General features: G+C 37.0%; 1 protein-coding gene and 1 non-coding gene across 2 annotated transcripts in view; one reads left to right on the plus strand and one right to left on the minus strand.

Annotated features, from left to right (window-relative positions):
- Positions 1 to 7,116: 7,116 nt before the first annotated feature.
- Smp_167290 (hypothetical protein) overlaps positions 7,117 to 21,732 on the plus strand; it is a gene marked incomplete at its 5' end in the record, with an annotated part of 38,343 nt that continues 23,727 nt past the window's right edge. The window contains 9 exons of the mRNA XM_018790868.1: positions 7,117 to 7,258; positions 7,300 to 7,394; positions 7,507 to 7,767; positions 9,450 to 9,515; positions 12,638 to 12,805; positions 15,606 to 15,728; positions 16,667 to 17,072; positions 19,047 to 19,365; positions 20,964 to 21,174. Coding sequence (XP_018645884.1) covers positions 7,117 to 7,258; positions 7,300 to 7,394; positions 7,507 to 7,767; positions 9,450 to 9,515; positions 12,638 to 12,805; positions 15,606 to 15,728; positions 16,667 to 17,072; positions 19,047 to 19,365; positions 20,964 to 21,174 — 1,791 coding nt within the window. The remainder of the gene's footprint in view (positions 7,259 to 7,299; positions 7,395 to 7,506; positions 7,768 to 9,449; positions 9,516 to 12,637; positions 12,806 to 15,605; positions 15,729 to 16,666; positions 17,073 to 19,046; positions 19,366 to 20,963; positions 21,175 to 21,732) is intronic.
- Positions 15,408 to 15,474, minus strand: Smp_tRNA_00255_Gln_TTG.1.1. Its single transcript has one exon. It is a non-coding gene (tRNA).

The following is a 21,732-nucleotide window of genomic DNA, read 5'->3' on the forward strand; positions in this document are numbered from 1 at the left end:
CCTGAATGGCAAGGTAATGAAAGTCCACCAACTCTTTACGAGGTTGAAAAAGCTATAGGAAATCTGAAGCGTGGGAGAGCAGCACGTCTTGACAGGTTTACCCATAAGATTTTTAAGGATGGTGGTTCAGAAATAGCAGCAAGATCTACTGAAACCTTAAGTAGAATCACTGATTTGAACATAATTCCATCTGACTGGTCCCAATCACTGATTGTGCCAGTCTATAAGAAAGGACAAAAGTCCTCCTGTGACAATCACAGAGGAATCAGTTTGACTAATATAGTGTCTAAAATATTAGCTTCAATAATACTTCGACGCCTAACCAAAGCTCGTGAAGAGCAGACTAGAGAAAACCAGGCTGGTTTTCGACCTGGACGTGGTTGCATAGACCAGATATTCACTCTACGTCAGGTCCTAGAGCATAGACACATTCAGACGTCCCACAATAGTAGTATTTCTTGACCTTAAGGCAGCATTTGACTTCGTTGATCGTGAGGTTCTATGGCAGTGTTTGTCAGTGAAAGGAGTACCAAAGAAGTACATTAACCTCATAAAGGCTCTCTACTCGAACACAACTGGTCGAGTTAGAGCCTATGGCGAACTGTCATCAGAATTGGTTACCTCAAGCGGTGTTCGTCAGGGCTGTCCACTCTCCCCGTTCTTGTTTAACTTTGTCGTTGACATGCTTTTAGAGACAACACTTTCATCATCTCAATCTCCAGGAGTTGAACTTTTACCAGGAGGCTCACTTATTGACTTAGAATACGCCGACGACATAGTTTTATTTGGTGAAGACGCTGACAAAATGCAGAGTCTTCTGACCACTATAGAGTACAATACAGGCATGTTCTGGATGCGATTCTCTCCCTCGAAGTGCAAAATGTTACTTCAGAATTGGGTTGCATATGCACCTGAACCAATTATAGGGAGAGAATCAGTTGAGCATGTCGACCGCTTCACTTATCTTGGGAGTCTCATCAGTCCTTGTTGTGAGATCCATTTTGAAGGTTTTGTGTGTGAAAATCCGTTCTTGCATACATTTGCAACTTGTTCTTATTGTTTTCTGTAGTCGTACATTTCGTTAGTCTTTTTGAGGACACTTGAGATATTAATACTTTATTATGATTTTCTCATTTTTCTTTCGCCTTCACTGAGTTTCTCTGTTTCTCCCGGAACTGTATTTATGTTGTTTCAGTTGATACTTAATCTTGGCGGCAGCCATATTGATTGTTCCCTCCTTGGTTGTGTTGCTTGAGTTGACTGGGATCGTGTAAATCCTTAGTTTGGATCTAACACTTGTGGTCTGGTGTCTGACGAAATCTCGGCACGGATACAGAAGGCTCGTCTAGCTTTTGCCAACTTGCATCATTTATGGCGTAGGCGAGATATCCATCCACCAACCAAAGGACGGGTTAACTCTGCAGCAGTTAGTTCCGTCCTACTTTATGGCAGTGAAATATGGCCGATAAGAGTAGAGGATAATCGTTGGCTCCCAGTATTCGATCATAGGTGTCTTCAAAGCATTGCTCGTATATCCTGGGACCACCGGGCAAGTAATGCAGATGTTAGGAAACGGGTACTAGGTAAGGATGGCAAATCGATTGATGAAGTAGTGAAACTTCATCAGTTGAGATGGCTGGGACATGTGTTACGTATGCCCGACCACCGACTGCCCAGACGTGCAATGCTTTATGGTGTAGGAGTAGGTTGGAAGAAAGCCATGAGTGGCCAGGCCAAGACGTCGCACAAATCCATGAAGTCACTGACAATTGGACTGAGCCATGTTGGTAGGTGTAGACTACTTGGTTGGGATTCGCGAGATGATAGCAATCGATGGTAAGAGACCTTGAATGACATGGCTCAAAATCGTTTGCAATGGCGAGGGTGCATCCACTCTTTGTGTTCTACCAAATTCTAATCTTCTGAGTTCTTCATGCCCCTTTCCATTTCCTCTTTTCAAATTTATTTCACTGTATTATACTCCTTCAATAACATCTTCAAACCCTTATCTTTCACATAATACTTATACTCTTACTACTTCTACCACTATGGGATTTGAATCGACAACTGGATCTCTGTGCTAATGTGGTATGACAACTCGAACGGATGGACGTACGTACAAAGTTCTACGCTGCGACTGAATGACATTACAGCCTTCCTTCGAGATACTAACAAAGTCAATGAATTAAAGATAACTCCTGAAAACAGGTTCCAAGCTTTACAGGATCTACTGAAAGAACAACAAACTGCGATGGAGAAAAACTGGAAAGATATCAAATAAGCACTAACCTCAGTGTGTCAGGAGGTTCCGGATCACATAAGGATCACATCATAAGGAAAAGAACCCTGGACAAGACTGAAGAAAGAAGGAAGCAGATAAGAACAGTGTAACACGAGCAGAGAAATTCAGGGCACAAGCTGAATACACAGAAGCAAACAAACAAGCAAAGAGTAGAATTAAAGCCGACAGGTAGAAATATTGGGAGAACTAGCAACGGCGGCGGAAAAAGCTGCAAGAGAAGGGAATATGAAACAACTATATGATACAACGAAGAAATTGGCAGGGAGATATAGCAAACCAGAGAGACCAGTCAAGGACAAAGAAGGAAAGACAATCACTGAGATTCAAGAACAGAGGAAAAGATGGGCAGAATACTTCGACGAACTGCTGGATAGACCAGCTCTATTGAATCCACCGGATATCGAACCATCACACACAGACTTTCCTGTACATGTCACTCCACCAACGATCGAAGAAGTCAAGATGGCCATCAGACAAATCAAAAGTGGGAAGGCGGCAGGACCTGACAATATACCAGCAGAAGCACTGAAGTCAGACATTGAAATAACTGCAAATATGCTTCACCTTCTATTCAAGAAGATTAGGAATTAAGAACAAGTTCCAACGAATAGGAAAAAGGATACCTCATCAAGATACCAAAGAAAGGTGATCTGAGCAAATATGAGAATTACAGAGGCATCAGTTTGTTATCAGTACCAGGAAAAGTTTTCGACAGTGTTGCGAAACCGGGCAAAAGACACAGTGTTTGCTGAACCTCGAGATCAAAAAGCAGGATTCTGAAAGGATCGGTCGTGTACACACCAAATTGATTGAGTGGAATTCATCACTATACATCAACTTCGATGACTATGAGAAGGCGTTTGACAGTGTGGACTGGAGAACATTATGGAAGCCTCTTCGACGCTATGTAGTTCCTGGGAAGGTCGTCAACGTTGTCCGGAACTCATAGGACCGACTGCAGTGCAAAGTCGTGCGTGGAGGACAGCTGACTGATGTATGTCTAGTAGGGACCGGAGTCAGACAAGGCTGCCTACTCTCCCCCTTCCTCTTTCTTCTGGTGATTGACTGGATTATGAAGACTTCGACATCTGAGGGGAAACACGGAATACAATGGACATCTCAGAATCAATTAAATGATTTCGACTTCGCAGATAATATAGCCCTCCTATCCCATACACACAAAAATATGCAGGTCAAAAAAACAAAGTAGCAACAGACTCTGTATTAGTAGGCCTCAGCATACGCAAAGGAAAAAAAAGGATCTTCAAATACAACACGGAGAACACCAACCCAATCACACTTGATGGCGAAACTCTGGAAGAGGTGGAAACAGTCACAAAGCAAGGGCAGCATTTCTACAATTGAAGAACATATGGAAGTCAAAACAACTCTCAACTAATTTCAGTGTGAGAATCCTCAATACGAACGTCAGGACAGTCATACTGTACGGAGCTGAAACTTAGAGAACTACTACAACTATCATCAAGGAGGTATAAGTATTTATAAACAGTTGTCTACACCAAATACTCAACATTCACTGACCGGTTACTATCAACAAAAGCGTTTAATGAGAGAGGACAAACCAGCTTCCAGATGAAGAGGAAATTAGGAAAAGACGATGGAAGTGGATAGGACATACATTGGGGAAATCAACAAACTGCATCACAAGGAAATCCTTAACTTGGACTCCGGAAGGGAAGCGGAAAAGAGAAAGGCCAAAGAACACATTACGCCGGGAAATAAAAGCAAATATGAAAAGGGTGAATAACAACAGGAAAGAACTGGATAGGATTGCCCAGGACAGGACTGGATGGTGAGTGCTCATCCACTGTGGATAACAGACGTCAGTAATAGACGTACCTTGGTGACCAATATGCCTCACGATGCACCTATAAACATTACTTGACCACTGCTGAATTCTAGGCCATTGAGATAATTTCCCCACGTCATCTAGAGGCTCTAAACAATCACTCACTTTTTATTGCTCTCTATATCTTTATATCATCTGCATATAACAAAACCGTAATGATAGGTGACCTTAAAAGTCATTTACATCCAGGAGTATCACTGGACATTGAGCTATACTCCGGGGCACTCCAATAAACTCAGTCTCCTAGATATGCAACCTGGAGTTCACTCGTACCTCCCGAAGAGGAGATCCCTTATCCGTATTATTTATTTCCTATCCCGATATCACCTAGCTTAGAGAATAGCCGATTGTGTGGAACTTTGTCAAAAGCCTTATTGAGGTTAACGAAGGATGCATCGGTATGTAGCTTATGATCTTGAACATCACACTAAGGTTCACAGGCTACTAATAAGTTTGTGATAAATCTACTACCTGTTTTAGGACCATGCTGCTCCGTAAAATCCAATTTTTGTCTAGACGCTTAAACAACTCATTCTAGAATGAGTGGTAGCTCATTTGAGTCTATCATTAGTCTATTGTTGAGGTCTCCACGTCGAAAAATAATGTTTTCTAAATAGTTTGGGGACCAAGTTAAAGGTGGGTCAGCGAAAATCATCGTTGCAAGGTTCTCTTCAAGTACGTGTGTTATGGTATTGAGAGCTGTGCGGATTTATGGAACATCACATTGACCGGTATCTTTTGGCTCAAGCAAGTCGTCCAACAATAGAAATCGGAAACTACTAAAGTGAACCGCGTTGGACAGATTCCTATGGGGAATCCTGGTGGGTGGCCCGCGTTCCTCCGCCAGGAGCGACAGGCGTAAGTATGCAAGTAGATCGTCTCTTTCTGTGGGTAGATTAGACGCATAGGACGTGCCTTCTCTGAATCTGTGTACGACTCCATGGAAGACATCGCTTTCATCTGAGTATTCTTCCATTTGTTCATTAAACACCCCCTCCGTTGCCTCCAACAGCACTGGCATTATTGCGACTAGTCTGTAACAGATTGCACCTTTCCTATACAAATGCCAAACATAAACAGCCCCAACGTACCCGAAAACCTGGGGGGAACGACCACGGTTCATGATGATTGTATCATAATCATGGACTTTAAAGACAGCTGTGATATACCTCCTAGTTTTCTGAACAACATGACAAGATGGTTTGAAAAGGGTCAAATAAGAAGTTCGAAATTACCGAAATTAATCCACTAACGGTTAAATGACTTACACGTAGGGAGGGATACCAATCACCAAAATCATCCAAGAAGTCTTAGTGTAGTGTTTATTAGCACTGCTGATGTAATGAATGTTCTGCTGACCAGTCTCTCTAAAATCAGAATGGAAGCTTTGGATATTGCTTGAAACACTATATGCTGAGCGTTATATCATCAAGAACATCCCCAAAGGATATCTCGTAGATGTACTTCCGTGCAAGAAATACCATTATCCAGGAGTTCCCGGATAAAACAGACGCTCTGTACGTCCCCCGGTTTTGCTCTCTTCCCTTATGAAAGCATGATAAGACAATCTACTTGTAACTTGCGAACTGATAACAACAATAAATCCGAATTCCAATTCAGTCAAATGAATTCATTCGCAAATTATAAGTTATTGATTATAATATCGTTCTTCAATTTTTTAGGTTAAATGAACCGAAACTTCAAAATACCAAAACAAAGACAAAGAAAAGTAATAATTTCCGAGGACAAAGATAAAAACAAACAACATCAGATGAAAGGTGTGGATAAACCAATGTCATATCATTTCGGTCAAGGTGATTCATAAGCGACCTGTAAGCAAATTTGTATTTGAATCTGAACCACTTGGACTTTGTTACCTTTGTGCAGAGCGGTGGTTTTGAAGATTGCTTTTGACCTTGAAGGCACGACTAACAAGGTACTGTGTCTATGTATGACTTTGAGGGGTTGATTTCGCTTCCTTCATAACAATCCACAAACCACAGATGCTATGACATAAAATACGTTCTTCTAATCAATTTTACATATCACTATCAAAAGTTTGTGCTGTTTAAGTAACGTGTAATACCTGAAAATCCAATAAATCATCATAGGAGGGGATAATATACTTATCTATTTTGGGCTTGTGAGTTTTCATGTCGATGAGGTTGTTTCATATCCTTTCAGGATTAAGTGCTTTCCATACATATAGTAGATAGTGTAGATTTAAGTCATCCAGTTTACTGGCATATCAACGTGATTTTGTCATGTGAGGAATCAGTTTTGTTTGAAAACATGAAACACTATCGTGATACTACGCCTTACGGCAAATAATTATCTACCGATATGATACTACATAGGTAGATTACTATACATAGGCTATTGAATCATGGGTTCCAGTAGTTGCTTAGACAATAATCTCATAAACGTACATTCTATCTACATTTTTCGCCAAACAGTTTATATAATAAGCAATAACAGAAGTCTTTTCGATCTCTCTACATTTGAAGAATTTATAATAAATTACCATATTTCTGTCATGGCCTCTCCGTCCTAATACTGTATATCGAGCATAGTATATGAAACATCTTCGCCAAGGCATTCAAAAGTCCTGCAAATATATCACGAGATTCAAAACACCCCACTAGTAGCTACTGGCTAAATTCGTTTCGTCCTACAGAATTATTACTAAGGTTTTCACGCTTTTGCAATGCCCTACCACCGATCTTTTCTGTTAAAACACCTGGGTTTTAAAGTCGGGCTCCAACGTTTTTCATCAGCGTTCTTGAATTTACGTAAATAGCTTAGTCTATTTTAAGAAGCTACTAAATATGCCTGGCACGAAATACTGTTTCACAAACACTATCAAATAATCTCTCGGTTTTCCATAGGTGGCTTCTTATTTATATTTTTTTGTACTTCAGCTTTTACCTGTTGCGATACAATGATGTATGGTGACAAACGTCCCGGCTCAATGCTTTTATATTCATATGTCAATGTGGATATCCATCCCTCTCGTATGTTGCAAGTGTCAAGAGTATCAGAAAGTCTTCCAGTCTTTCCATTGAAAGCTTTGCGCACTTCTATTTGTAAGCTCCATCATGTTTAATGTTTTTATTCTAATCAACAGCCTCAAGTGCACGATTTTTCGCTAACGAATGGTTAGTTGTCGTTGCCGGAAACAAGTTGTTTTTATGGAAGTACATAAGGTCTTCAAACACACAAGTATGTTATTTCTCGAAAATTTCGTAGAGTCAGGTTATCTGGAAAGTGATTATTTTAGCGAAATCTGTTTTTTGTGGATAATTGGTTTCTGACTACTTTTTTCATTCTTTAGCCTCATTCTTCATGCATGAGCTTTGACTTACCTGCTAGTGATCTTCCACATAGTGCTTCACTTATTGGCTTACTCTTCCCTCCGAATGATGCAGCAACATCACTTTCACCCACAGGTTGCTTAGCCCTTAGTTCTTGTGGTGGTAATTTGCGTTTGTGGCCTCGATTAATGCGTAACTATGTCCATGTTGATTCTGTGCTACCAGCCCCTATCGGTGGTTTATTTGGAGACCAAGCAATACAGTTAGAGCATATTCATGTAGTAAGTTGTTTTCTCATTATCAAAGTTTTACAATTTCTACCAGATAATGGCAATACCATATTTTTTGAGCACCTCATTATATATATATATATATATATATATATATATATAATCACGATGTCCTCAATAAACATAACTTCGTGTAGTTGGCTCAGTTTTTGAGTAATAAACCAGTTTATATAGAACTCTTCCCGCACAATACTGCAGCAGCTAACATTACACACAATTTTAGTAACTAGTCAATATATTCAGGAATGGAGTTGCTGAATTACAAGTGTTGAAACTAAACGCGAATCTATACAACGTAGAATCGTTGCTCAAAAATTTGTTAAGTTCACATTAATTGTTTTAGGTGTGGGGTTTATTACACATACGTGTTTCGATATTTCATTTAGGAAAACTCCGATGTGAGTAAACAAAGATGTAAAATCAGTCAATAAATTTGGTGATTCTTGTTCTGGGTTATTTTGAAAGCTTTGAAATTTCTGGACAAACATTTTGATTTGAAAGAGATCTAGACTTCATTTTACAGTTTTATAATACACTCATTATCTTGTTCACTCCCTATTTTGAAGCTTTTATCTATTTAGCAAGAGAATTACGTTAAAGTAGACTCTGAGACACACTAGGTTGGATGATCTTCTTCTTTTATTCAAGGTTTTCGATATAATGATCACAATCCCATCCATAGTTAACAGTAGGCAACCAGGTTTATGAAATTTACAATATGCATGAAAATGACTAGGATTTTAATCAGCACCTGTTAAAAGGTTCTTCCATAGCAAAGTTACATTTTATCTCCCTCAGAAACTTGTCTTTCAAGGGAAGCATTTTTTTAGTTTCTAACGTAAAATTAAAACTATTGTTTATATGCAGCTGTATGTAGAGTTTACGAGTGATTGACTATCAAGTAACAGGTAACCTCTTCAGTCGATGGAAATGTTCGTTTGTTGTCAGATCTCTCACGGAAGTGCATGTTTGTCTTAGTTGATTTGTTAATCTTGTAAAATTCAGTCAAAACGCAAACAATAGTAGCTTCAGTTAATATTATTTTTCACTTTGCATCAATATCATTTGAAGGACTATTAACAATACAAAATTCTGGAATATGTTTCATTGGATTTTGAAATTCCTTCCTCAATATTTACTTAACTTTTGTTGGTTATTACAGTTTCCCTCTATTCATCAATTCTGAGATTTCGTTAATTTATCCCTCAAATCAAATAAAGCATACTTAGTATTTTGATAAAAAAAATACCATCTGTTACTATTTCTCAGTAAATATTTTTTTATACTTGTTTTTCTGTACTCTAAATCTATGTTACTAAAAAACTGACATCGTGACAAAATATACCACAATAATACAAAAGACAGTTACTAACTCCAGATACAAAAATGTATATGCTGTTAAGTTAAAGAACTAAACAATGTAAATACTATCCACTTACACAGAGTATCAGAAGAACCTTCATGAGATTACTTATATAGTGCTTCCAGCTTCTTTTATTCTCTTATCAAAACTAGAAATTCACGTCTATTCATGTATTTAGTTTGCCTCATCAAAAATGCTAATGGATCTAACTTGTCTTCTGTGAGATATTCCTTGTCAATAAAAATTTGCTGTCAGTGATTTTGTTCCCTATTGTTATTCAATTTACATTTTAAAACTTTCATTTGTCTAGTCTGGTGCATTTATTGTCGCCACTCGAACTGGTCATCTTATTCTCATCGATACACGTAATCCTCAGGTTAGTCTCAGAATCTGTGTGTTCATTGATTGTATCAGTAAAATTAAGGCTATAGAAACCAATTTATGTGCTTTCAGATGTTTCTTTCTTAACTGAATTTTATTCCTAGTAGGTTTGTTTTTATGAAATAATCAAAAAGAAGGAAACCAAGTTTGGACTTGGTGAACTAAATTGTTCATCTCTATTTGGATCCAGCGTTGACCATAAAAATATTGTTTTACCTTTTAGTGGCCCTTAATCTGACTCCAGTTCGTTCGTATGAATGATCACTATTGAAATATACATACCACCAACCGTCGTACATAATCATCGACTTAAATCGCGTTGATGAATAACGGAATTACATAAGTCAAATTCGAGAATGAACTTAGAATATGTATATTTGATACAATCGTCTATCTGAACAGACAATCAGGGAAACGCAGCGAAGAAAATGAGGCGAAATGAAACGATGCGCGGTGAGGAAGGCGACTGAACCAACTCCATTTTACAGAGCGTGACTCGATATTTATAGTCAGACAAAAATGGGTTACGGATATGTGGTGAATCGAGTAAGGGACTAACACACGCTCATATAAAAATAGTCAGGATATACGAGCGAATAATTGACAAGGTCAAAATGTGACTCAAGAATGAATAAATTGATCTATCCAGAAGCTAGAATAACCCATATGAGCTTGACAGTACCAGTCACTACAACCTCACCAGTTTGTTCCTTAAACTGAGTGTCATTCTATTGGGTATACCCTACTTAACGTTTAAGATTCCCACTGCAAGGTTTTTATTGGTTAAAATTCCTCATTCATCTCGTATAGCTGCGGTGCGGTTGATGGAAGTTTGTGTCCTGTATTTTTTGGTTCTCCAGTTCTGCAATGTTCATTCTCCTTATGGACTACATAAACTGATAAGTAAAATTTCTCCTCTATTGATACAAACGCATCAACGAAATCTCACCATGTATGTAACTCATTCATTGTTTAATACTAGTCGATCCTGTAAACTGAATCCATTTCGGTAACATTCTGTTTAGATAGAACACAAGTAGATAAAATATTATTTGGCGTTTGTCTCAAGGTCATACGTTTACCTGGTACCTTCTTCACTTTCCTCTAGTGAAAAAAACTAGATCAATTAATCTATCAAGTACATGTGTACAAACCACACTGATTGTGGGGGCTAATGATACTATCTGGTCCCGGAAATCGGATTAGGTAGAGTGGGCTTCTAACCTGGGACCGAAAAACAAGCGCTTTAACCACCAGGCCACCGCTGGACCTGTTACGTTCCTCTAGATCCTGAGTCTCAGTATTCCTTCATATATACATTTTTATTCCGTCTTTTCGAACCGTATCCTGGGTTTTTCAGCTTTTTCATCATCATTTCATCTAAGATTGTTCTGGTATATTTACTATTTATCATGTTGGTTTCATCTCGTTATCCTGATATAGTATGGGAGTCAGTCAGTCACCCAGCTACAACGTAGGACCAGTCACACATGTGCATCGGTCCAAGTTGTCATACCTCATTAACACAACAAGATGAACACCAAACTCATAGAAGTAGTTAATTTAGTGGTGGTAATATATGAAAGAAAGATTGTATATAAGGATATAGTACAGGAAGAAAGACAGAGATGAAGCAATTTTAATCTCACAGTTTAAGGGAAGATAAAGAGTGTATACACCTACGCCATTGTGATCGATTCTGGACCATGTCACACCGAGTCTCCAACCATTGGTTACGATAGTCACACGGACACCAACCAAGTCGTCTACATCTACCAACATGGCTCAGACTAGAAGTTAGTGACTTCAAGCACTGATGCCACGTTTTGGTTTGGCCGCCCAACTCTCTTCTAACTATCCCCAATACCAGTCAGCATTGCGCACTGTCGTAATCGGTGTTCAGACATACGTAACACGTGGCCCAACCATCTCAGTCGATGAAGATTTATAACCTCATCAACTGATTTACCATCATTCTCTAATACCCTGCATCTAACGTCACTATTACTTACCCGGTGATCTCAGCAGATGTGAGCAATATTTCTAAGGCATCTGTGGCTAAATACTAGTAACTTACGAGTATCTTCTACTATTGATGGCCACGTTTCGCAGCCGTAAAGTAAAACAGAGCGAACTGCTGTGCAGTATACTCGTCCCTTAATTGATAGACGGATATCTCGTCTTCGCCATAGGTGACGTAAGTTGGCAAAAGCCAAACGAGCTTTTCGAATCCGTGCCGAGATTTCGTCAGACACCAACCCATTAGGGCTGGTCAGACTTCCATGATAAGTGAAATTGTCGACGCGTTCGACTAATTCACTCCCTATACATATTTCAGGTGTTGATACAGGCCAGTCCTGGAGTAATAATTTACATTTAGATGGGGAGAAACGCATTCCAAATATCCTGGCATTGTTACTCAGTGCTAACAGAAGACTATGCATTTTGTCAGTGTCTTCGCCAAACAGGACTATGTCATCTGCGTATTCTAAATCGCTTAGTGGACCCCTTGGAAGGAGATCAATTCCTGAAAATTCAGTCAATGAGTGTTATTTCCAGCAGTAGGTCTTTGATGATGTTAAACCAGAATGGGGATAGTGGACAGCCTTGTCGGACACCATTTGAGGTTGTAAAATCAGATGACAGGTCGCCATAAGCTCTCACTCGACTTGTAGTGTTCGAGTAAAGAGCCTTCACAAGATCTATGTACTTCTGAGGTACACCTTTCAATGACAGACACTGCCACAGAACCTCTTGGTCTACAGAGTCAAATGCTGGTTTTAAGTCAAGAAAAACTATCATCATATAGTATGGCAACTTGAACCAATGCACATTTGTGCCAAGTTATGTGTTTATTATCAATGACTGGCTGGTATTGCTACCTACCCAAGCACAAGTAGTCTTCCTGAGATTTACAGTTTCGTTGATCCTCACACGATGTACAAGTAATCAAGAATGTCTCTATATAGCTACTGACTCCAATAAAGAAAGTTGGTAATTATTGTTAAATAAGGATCTCACTAGTCCATTTCGATCTGCACAATATATTATTTTTGGCTTTTTGAAATGGAAGTTTAGTTGTCTTTTTCCACTTTTTAATTTTCTCATTTCGTATAGGATAATGTGGTTACCCGTTTACTTACCAATACAAATGATGGAAGTCTACGTTCACAAGGTTTATTATCTGGATTGGGTCGTCGCGTTTCGAACTTTTTCAGTTTGGTTTCTTCAGCCGCAACCAGTGGTCAAGGGAAGTCATTACCAGCTCGCGGTGGTGAAAATTTTGTAAGTTTCTACTGTATTATCATTATATCTTGTACTTAACGTGTCATCTGATAGTTGTATAAAATGCATATACTATGTTTGTTGTTATTTTCATACTAGATAACAATTTTTCCCATTTATGTTCACTAATTCTAGCTTAAGTCAGAGTCGTGTGTATTACTAACTTACTCAATTTATCTTATTATAACAGTTATGTCTCAAGATGCTTCTCTCTTCTGCAGTAACTCTTTATACCTTTTCTTTCAAATGTTCTTTTCTCTAGTTCACTTTTATATTTTACTCTTGTTTTCAGCGGTTTGGCTGTCTGTTTGAACTGACTCCCCATCCTAGTTTAATACTCTAACGATGTACACTTACATGACCCTGGTAGGAAAGGTCGAACCTAGAACGTCTGAGCATTACCTTGAAATTATCGAATAGTCACTTGGTTATTAAGGCATTTAGCTTTCACCCATTAGGTTACGGGTTCGAACTCTATTTCGTCTAATTCGATTGTGTGTATCGGTTAGTATAACTATATCTCGCATAAACTATCTAGTTGAGAGCCGAACACATAAATCTGGACCTCATAAATGAGTTAACCAACCTATATAACTAATGCACTCTATGGCTATATACTTTATTTGTCGTTAATGTGAAGATCATTTTAACTACTATTCATAATGCGGACACCTAACTAAATAACGAGGTAGAAAGTTTTGAGCCATGATATGGTTGTTTGACAAATATGTACATATTTTTCTTAAGTTATATCGCCTAATAAAATGTAAAAGTTTGTAATGACATCAAATGGACACTGGTAATGAAGTTAGACATACTTGGGATTTGACTCACAACTTGTTAGTATCCTTAATACGCTATGCTACTTGATATGATTTTGTGAGTGCTAGATGTAAGTTCGACTATGATTAGTCTGACCTTACTTGTACCTGTTCTAATAGCTTAACTGAATGAATTGCTAGGTAGACACTAACTGGTTACACAAAACCTGCTTGCCAAGACCCAATGAGAAATGAGATGATAGTTGTGCTAATCTCTCTATCTGTCTGTGTAGATTTAACTCAGATATTTACATAATTAAATAAATGAACAAGTAGACCATAACGCACTACCTGATGTATGCCAAAATAGGGCATTTATGGTACAAAATTCCAATATTATGCTCATTATTAAGTTACAATAATTTAGGAGCAGAAGATCTGATAACAGTCCATGGATCAGACGAAGGCCTGCGAATAGATAACTACGAAAATCACATGAGCTAAATGTTAGTAATTACATATTAAAAATTAAGCGCAACAATGTCCCGAAAAATATCGTTTCTTAGTATCCTCGACAAAACAAAGTTAAGACATTTCTTAAAAGTAATGAAGACCAAAAAATCATGGTACATAATACGACACAATTTATTTGTACAATATTTAACATTATCATTATTGAATGATGAACTATCTTAACAGTGAAATAAAATACTTCCCAGTTTAATGATAACAGTAGCGAGCCGTTCACTATGAATTATGAAACTTTTAATTCCATAAAATAGTAATATTCTGTTTTGACTCATTTTCCAGGTTTTAGATTCATGAAATCGGTTTCAAGCCACACTTTAAGTGTTAGGGTTTGTCAGTAATAATTATACCCAGTTGCTCAAGCCGAAGTAAGACAGGGATTGGTTCTGAGACTTAGTGGTCGAAAGTTAAACACCTTAATCACTGAGCTATTGCTCATACAACATTAGTGTCTATCTTTTCACGTTAAGTTGTTTTTTTGTACTATTTCCACTTCACTTACTTTCCACGACAGTGACATAGTAATCTAGACACTTAATTTTCAATAGTCAAGTCTCAGATTCGGCTCTCATCTAATCTATTTCAGTTTAAACTATTAAATAAGGCATCATTAACTCTCATGCAAAAGAAAGTGTGGTTCGAATATCGATTGAGACACTTTCATGTAGTTATTAAATTGCGTCGATTTGAATGGTAATAATCTTACTATTAATAAATATCTCACAGTAGTATTAGTACAAATTTAATGATTTTACATTGATTATTAAACAATTAGGTTTATTTATCCTCAGTCTGTTAAAACAAACCCAATTAGTTATTTAGTTATCTGCAACGTAAAACCTGGTACATATATGAATTACCACATCATATCATCATAACGAAATAATACTATCACAAGAAATTTCAGAGTAGCTGGTAGAATTAGTAACAGCGTCATCAGTAGCCGAAAACGTTATGCATATATAACATTATTTGACATGAAAAACAATGAATAAATTCCAGGAACCAATACTAGGAGATCAATTTAAAACTAAAAATCTAAGAAATGACAAATGGTGAATGTATCTATACCATTATGACTGATATAACAAAAATAGTATTTATTATTATTATTAATGACTGATAAATGATGTCACCTTGTTATGAAAACTTTCCAAATAAAAGTTTGTTTGTGTATATTGATAATCCATCATTTATATTATTTATAGAACTATAAGCAAAGATGGATAGTGGCTAACAGTGGAATCCAGAACACGCGTTTCGTCCTATTTGGGACTCGTCAGGTGGATGTACCTGCATCTCAGAGTTGATGTTCACTCTGGGACTCGAACCCAGTACCTTTCTCTTCAAACGCCATCGCGTTATCCACTCAGCTACTGAGTCCTGATAGCCACTGTTGAATGTTCAAATTAAATTCAATGTCCATTTTTGGTATTTATCTAATTTCTTAAATATACATAAGTTTTAAACATTCCCGTATCTCACACTTCTATTTTTCTATTTTTATACAGGTATTTATTCGTTTAATCTCATGTACACCATCTTCAGCATCCGATAGTGATAAATGTCTTTGTTTTGCGCTGTATAAAAACCAATTGGATATTTGGTCAATTCATCAGAATTTGAACTATCAGGTATGAAAGTAAATTCTCTCTGTGTATGTGCGCTAAAAGTGACACGATGTTTCCGTAAAAACAAAACTATTCTTTTTGCTTTTTATTCTCACATATGACAAATAAATGTTATTGTTTATCTGTTAAAAAAAAGTTTAGATGACCAACTGACATTAATTGAAGAACTGTTGAAAACTAGGATGCAATTTAGTGATAGTTAAGATATAAAAACCCTTAACTTTAGTTACATGACAAATAGACATTTAAATAAGTTAACCAATACAATTACTTATATCTGCCCAAACTATATTCCACAAAGTTTTATGTTATAATTTAGGAAAGAACGATCAAATTATAGATTAATATAATGCTGCTATATATTGGGCGCGGAAACTGCCTGTCAGTTGAATCTGTTTAACTAGATGGTTGCTGTTCTAAAATGCAACTAATGAAACCATTAACCGCTAACCTATTATTATTATTATTACTTGATGATTAAACCCACATATATACAAACATACTACATAAATAAATGTTAAACCTGCACTATACCTCAGGACGACCCTGCTATTTGGACTTGTTTAACCAATCAGGAGATAGAGAAGACAAATGCACGATTTATTATTCTTTGAATTAAGGTAAAAATAATATGAAGTTTACGTTTCTTGGATTATAGCTGATGTTAATTTGTGGTAAAAAAATCCTAACCATAACTCCTAATCCTATTTCGATATATGGACTGGAACCCTAAAGTAGGTAGTTTGCACGTTCATTATTGACTCAACGGTATGCCACAAATTTACTCAAAATCAATATGTTCAGAAGCTTTTTTTAGATACAACCTGATAGTAAACTGTAAGTGTAGCAATTAGCTAACCACTGTTAAGTCACATACTTTAAACCTTCAATATCATATATGTCTACATTGCCTACATTGATTCCTATCTTTTTTTTAACAGATAGGTGGTGTTTATACCGTTGCATCCCTGATCGATTCAACTATGGCATTTGAAAATGATTCATTAAATTGGGAAGCTGTTGACTTTGCATTACAATCGAATCGTTATACATCGAGTGATCAAACTGTAGTATATCTACTTTTAAGTCGTACTGATCAGTCACAATTATCATCATCGAAGGAACTTCGTCTTTTAACAATAAAATTTAATCAACTCGAATCATCTCTTTGTTTTGTAATTGATAATACTGTTGGTATCGAATATCCTTTTGCAGACACGGAATTATCTAATTCAGATGGGTTTAATATTCAATTCTGCCTACCAACTAATTCAGTGCCACAATTATATCCCTGCTTACTAGGATGTTTGTATTGTCTTCGTACTGGGCAGGTGTTTATCATTGAAGGTAATTGTGTGTACTAATTTCCATTTTGCATCTTGAATACTAAAGGTTTGAATTATTCTGTGGTTGATACTCAGGACTGAATTTCGATCAGTTTTTATCAACACATCCATCCTAAGTGGGTTACTTCGTGTGTGATCTACATATATCAATAGAAATACTGACTTATATTCAGTCCTGAATATCAGTAATGCGTTGATACAAAACCCATATGGACTCATTATCTTTCTTGATGACATTTTGGCGTTCGAAGTGGTAGTTAATGGGTTTGAGTCCCAGTATGATCATCAATATTGGAATACAGGTACGTCCAGTTGATGAGTCCCAAGTAGGACGAAACCCTCGTTCTGGATTCCGCTGCTAATCACAATCCATCTATTCTATAATTTTCACCTATTTATTTATATTGTATCGTGTTTGTCACGTTCTATTATCACCTAGTATAAGCGTGTGTACGTGCACGTGTGTGTGTAACCACTTAGATTGAAGTTACACTTCTATCGTTTAAAATTTTTTATCCGTCTGGCCGCAAAAATTTTAGTACGTGGCAAATAATGACTCAAACTCATTATTTATGCTTAAATGTTAGATCCCTGCTAAAGTTAAGTGTAATTAACTACTAGCCAAAGTTGTCATTTTAAATTTCACTGAGTAATTATAGCTTTCTAAATTAACCAAATAATCTTTGATTATTATAATATGTAACACCAGGTTATCGCTTCGCAATAGAGACTAACTCTAGTCCATTTTCCAGGACTCTAAGTACTGACTATTTAACTCATATTTCATTAATTCATTAGATGGTATACTTCTAATCACAGATGATGATTGTGGAGGATAGTTTTCATTGTATTATGATAGTGTAGAGAGAATAATGATCTCAATAGATTATGCTCAATCATACGGTTTAACCAATAGTTAGTATTTATTGTGTTCCGAGGAAAAGATTATTAGCATACAACTTCCCTCCAAATAAAGTGATATCAATACATAAGACAAGTGATCAACAAAATAGGTATTGAACTCTAGTAAAACGATATGGTTATTTGCAACATATTAAACATAAAATAAGAGTAAAAATCGTTTGAAAATAAGATAAATAGAAAAGATACTGGTTTCGTAGGTCACTTACTACGCCCTGATAAGACCAAACCTGACTTACGGATTTTTTAATTCCTGATTGATCCCGAGTTCTGTTAGAGGTATGAGGGCAGTTATCCCTTCCCGATATAACCACACTGTAGAATGAAACCATTTCTTGAGAGGCGCGTCAATAAAGCTGGGTTAGATGCAATCTTGATAACCTGAGAGCGTGACTGTAAAGCCTAAGGGATAACTGTATGAGGCCGATCACACACGGCTTTTCTGTGAGTAGTTTTAGAAGTACTAGCTCCGCACTTTTAAAACTTCACTGTCAACACTGGAAGTCTGTAGGGCTATTTTAGATCTTACTCTTTTATAAACCCCTTTCCGGTTGTAAGAAGATATGGTCACTGAAAATGTTAGTTGTCTGAAGAAAACAGTTTACTGGCTCTATACCCCATTACAGTCGGCGGTACAACTTCGCTTTCAAACCTTAAGTTTGCTTCTTTTATTCTGACTACTCGCTAACTCCGACCTGTCTGGCATAGCGCCTAAAGAACGAAAGTCCCATCCAATATAACTTGATGGGAGTCATCAAGATAGTCAAACCTGACCACCATATCAAAGTAGCAGCTACGGTTGGAATAGTTGAAACACTCGACTTCTAACCGTTGGCTCACAAATTCGAACCCAATTTCATCTATTTCGGTTTAGGTTATCGAGTAATGTCACAAGCACTCCCTTGCACATGTATGTGTATACATATACAAAAGTATAACTCGAAGCCACAAATTCACTAACTTGTGCCTAATTCCCAACTAGTTGCATTAATATTGGAGTTTTCTTACACATTTAATGCTTATCACTTTCATATTGTCGCTTTTTCTCTACTAGTTTTAACTGGCGAATTGATTGGCAAATTGGAATTTGCACCGAACTTACCAAATCAACCACCTTGTCCACAATCATTAATCACCATCGGGAATACAGACGTACATAATCTATTCATCTTTTTGACTTGTCAATTTGGTTTGTGTAGCTTAACACCGTGTATAGATATTCATACTGTCAGTAATACTATGAGTAATTACGCAAATGAATTATCCAATAATTCCTTAGTAGATACAGATCAAATTAGTTTAACTGGCTCCGAAGTAAGCATGAATAAGACAACAACAATGATGATGAATAAGTCACGTTCGTGTATTACAAGGTAACTGGACAGCTATCTGCATAAAAGAATTTTCTTTCTGTTATCTGTGTTGTTATTTATTAATTGGTGGTTTTATCATTATGTATTAATTGACAGTGGTGATTACCTCTCCTATTTCTGGTGTTATATATATATATATATATATATATATATATAATTTTGATAAGAGCTGTTTTTCCGGTTTAAAACGAGTACATTTGTACTGGAAGATTGATAGCTTGTATCTCACTTCACCTGCCTTCGTTTGAGCAGTCAGATAGTATCTAGTATTTTTCTCTTAAACAGTTTGGCTTAAATCTGACCACATAATCCTTTACTCAATACATTAATCAGGGAAAGTAATATATATAGTGAACAGAATGAAACGATGTTCTAGCAGTTCCTGTCGTCACATTCCTCGTCAACACAATGTGTAAAGAATTATAAAAAAAAAGAAAGATGATATAAATTTATGGTTAAAACCTTCATTGAGTCAGTCCCTTCGACTTTGTAGATAACGTGTATCTGCGCCATTTTGAGTGATTCTGAATCATGTTACTAATATTTAAAACCACTTATCACGTGGAACTCAACTGCATAGTTTGTGTCGATCAACAGCACTCAAACTAACAATCAACAACTCCATAAACTGATATCACGTTTTAGATTGGCTTACATTTCTTCCATCCTAGTCCTACACTGGTTAGCATTGCCTATTGAAGTAGACAGTGATTAGGCATACTTAACACATGTCCTAACTATCTCATTTGATGAAGATTCACAACCTTTTTTCAACCGATTCATCATCTTTACCCTCTACTGTAACATCAATATTGCCCACTCGATTTTTTCACGAAATGCAAGTAATACCTTGAAGATATACCTGTGGTCAAACACTTACACCCTACGGATATTTTCTATTTTCACAGACCATGTTTCACAGCGATAGAGTGGTATAGAACGAATTACTAAATGGTATACTTTTTATTATCTAACTTACTATAATCATAGCGATAATGAATATTACTATTATTTATTATTTAAACACATAAATATTGGTACAAGGGAGCACCGGATACATATGCGCCACACAAATCTCATTCGATTTGTGCGAGGGCTGTGATACTGACCAGGTGCCCAAACTGAAGTAGGTGGTTTTCTTAGGGGGCCACACCCCGAGCCTTTGACCTAAAGGTCTGATCCACAATGCGGTGGAGCATCGTGAGGAGATGCAGTCCCATGGTAGCCGGTGATCAACGATTGATTGATACGCCATTTGTTCCCTCAGGATACTGAAGCCCATGTGCACCATTGGTTTGGAATCAGGGTTTTACAACTCCCCTAGGTGAACTTTCTGTGTCCACCAACCCGGTTAAAGCGCCAGATATTCGCTTTTCGTCCTCTCAATTTCGTAAACAACACCCCGGTCACGAGAAGGCAGAGAGTAGGACTTCCCTGGCGGGGGCTATATACGCGTGGCCATGTGAGAGCATTTCGAGAGGGAGGGAGGGCTCTCCCCACTCTCGGCCGTACCAGGGCATTTAGGGACAGCGATAATAATACTTCATTGTAATTATACTTATGTTCCTGCTTTTCTGCACATATTTATATATTTTTAGTTGTTCTGCTGTATCCTCTCAAACATTTAAAAAACCGGAGTTAGATTTCTCAATTATTCTTCATACAATTGATAATCAACGTTTAAAAGTCAATATTTTATTCACTACTAATGATACATATATTATATCATTGAATAATGAATCACCAGATAAACCAATTCAACTCTCTCCAGTTGATCGTTTGTTTGTTGGTCTATCAGAAGTAGCACGAGTATTTTGGATGAGATTTAAAGTAATTTGTTTTCTTCTATTTGATTTTATCTTATTGATTTTTATGTTCTGTGTTTTTTTATTTAAAAAAAAGTTGAGTCGAAACATAGCTTTCAAACTTTTGATTATGTGTAATAGACAAAAAGATATTTTTCAAATATTCACATCGTGAAAAGACTTCGGAGTTTGATATCCGTTGAAAACCAGAAATCACTAGGCATCCGCTTCGTTTTAATGTTTTCTACCCATTTTAAGGGTCGAACTCATGGCCATCCATTCTACTGACACGAGCGTATTATCTTTTAGACTAATACTTCAAAATCCGGTGGTAAATGACCATTCAGTTTTATTAAACACCCTCCTTACTAATAGAAAACAAATAAGTCTTCGTTCTGCTACCAAGAATTAATTGAGGCTGAGGATACTAATCGTTGGATCCTGACTCTAAGAACTAGTCTCAAATAGAGATGAGACAGCTCTCAAGTCATTTCTGATTTATTGTGAATTGTCAGATGATAAGGTCAGTTTGTGCTGAAGACTATTACCCCAGTCAACCAAA

This window comes from Schistosoma mansoni (assembly GCF_000237925.1).
Source record: "Schistosoma mansoni, WGS project CABG00000000 data, supercontig 0013, strain Puerto Rico, whole genome shotgun sequence".
NCBI lineage: Eukaryota > Metazoa > Platyhelminthes > Trematoda > Strigeidida > Schistosomatidae > Schistosoma > Schistosoma mansoni.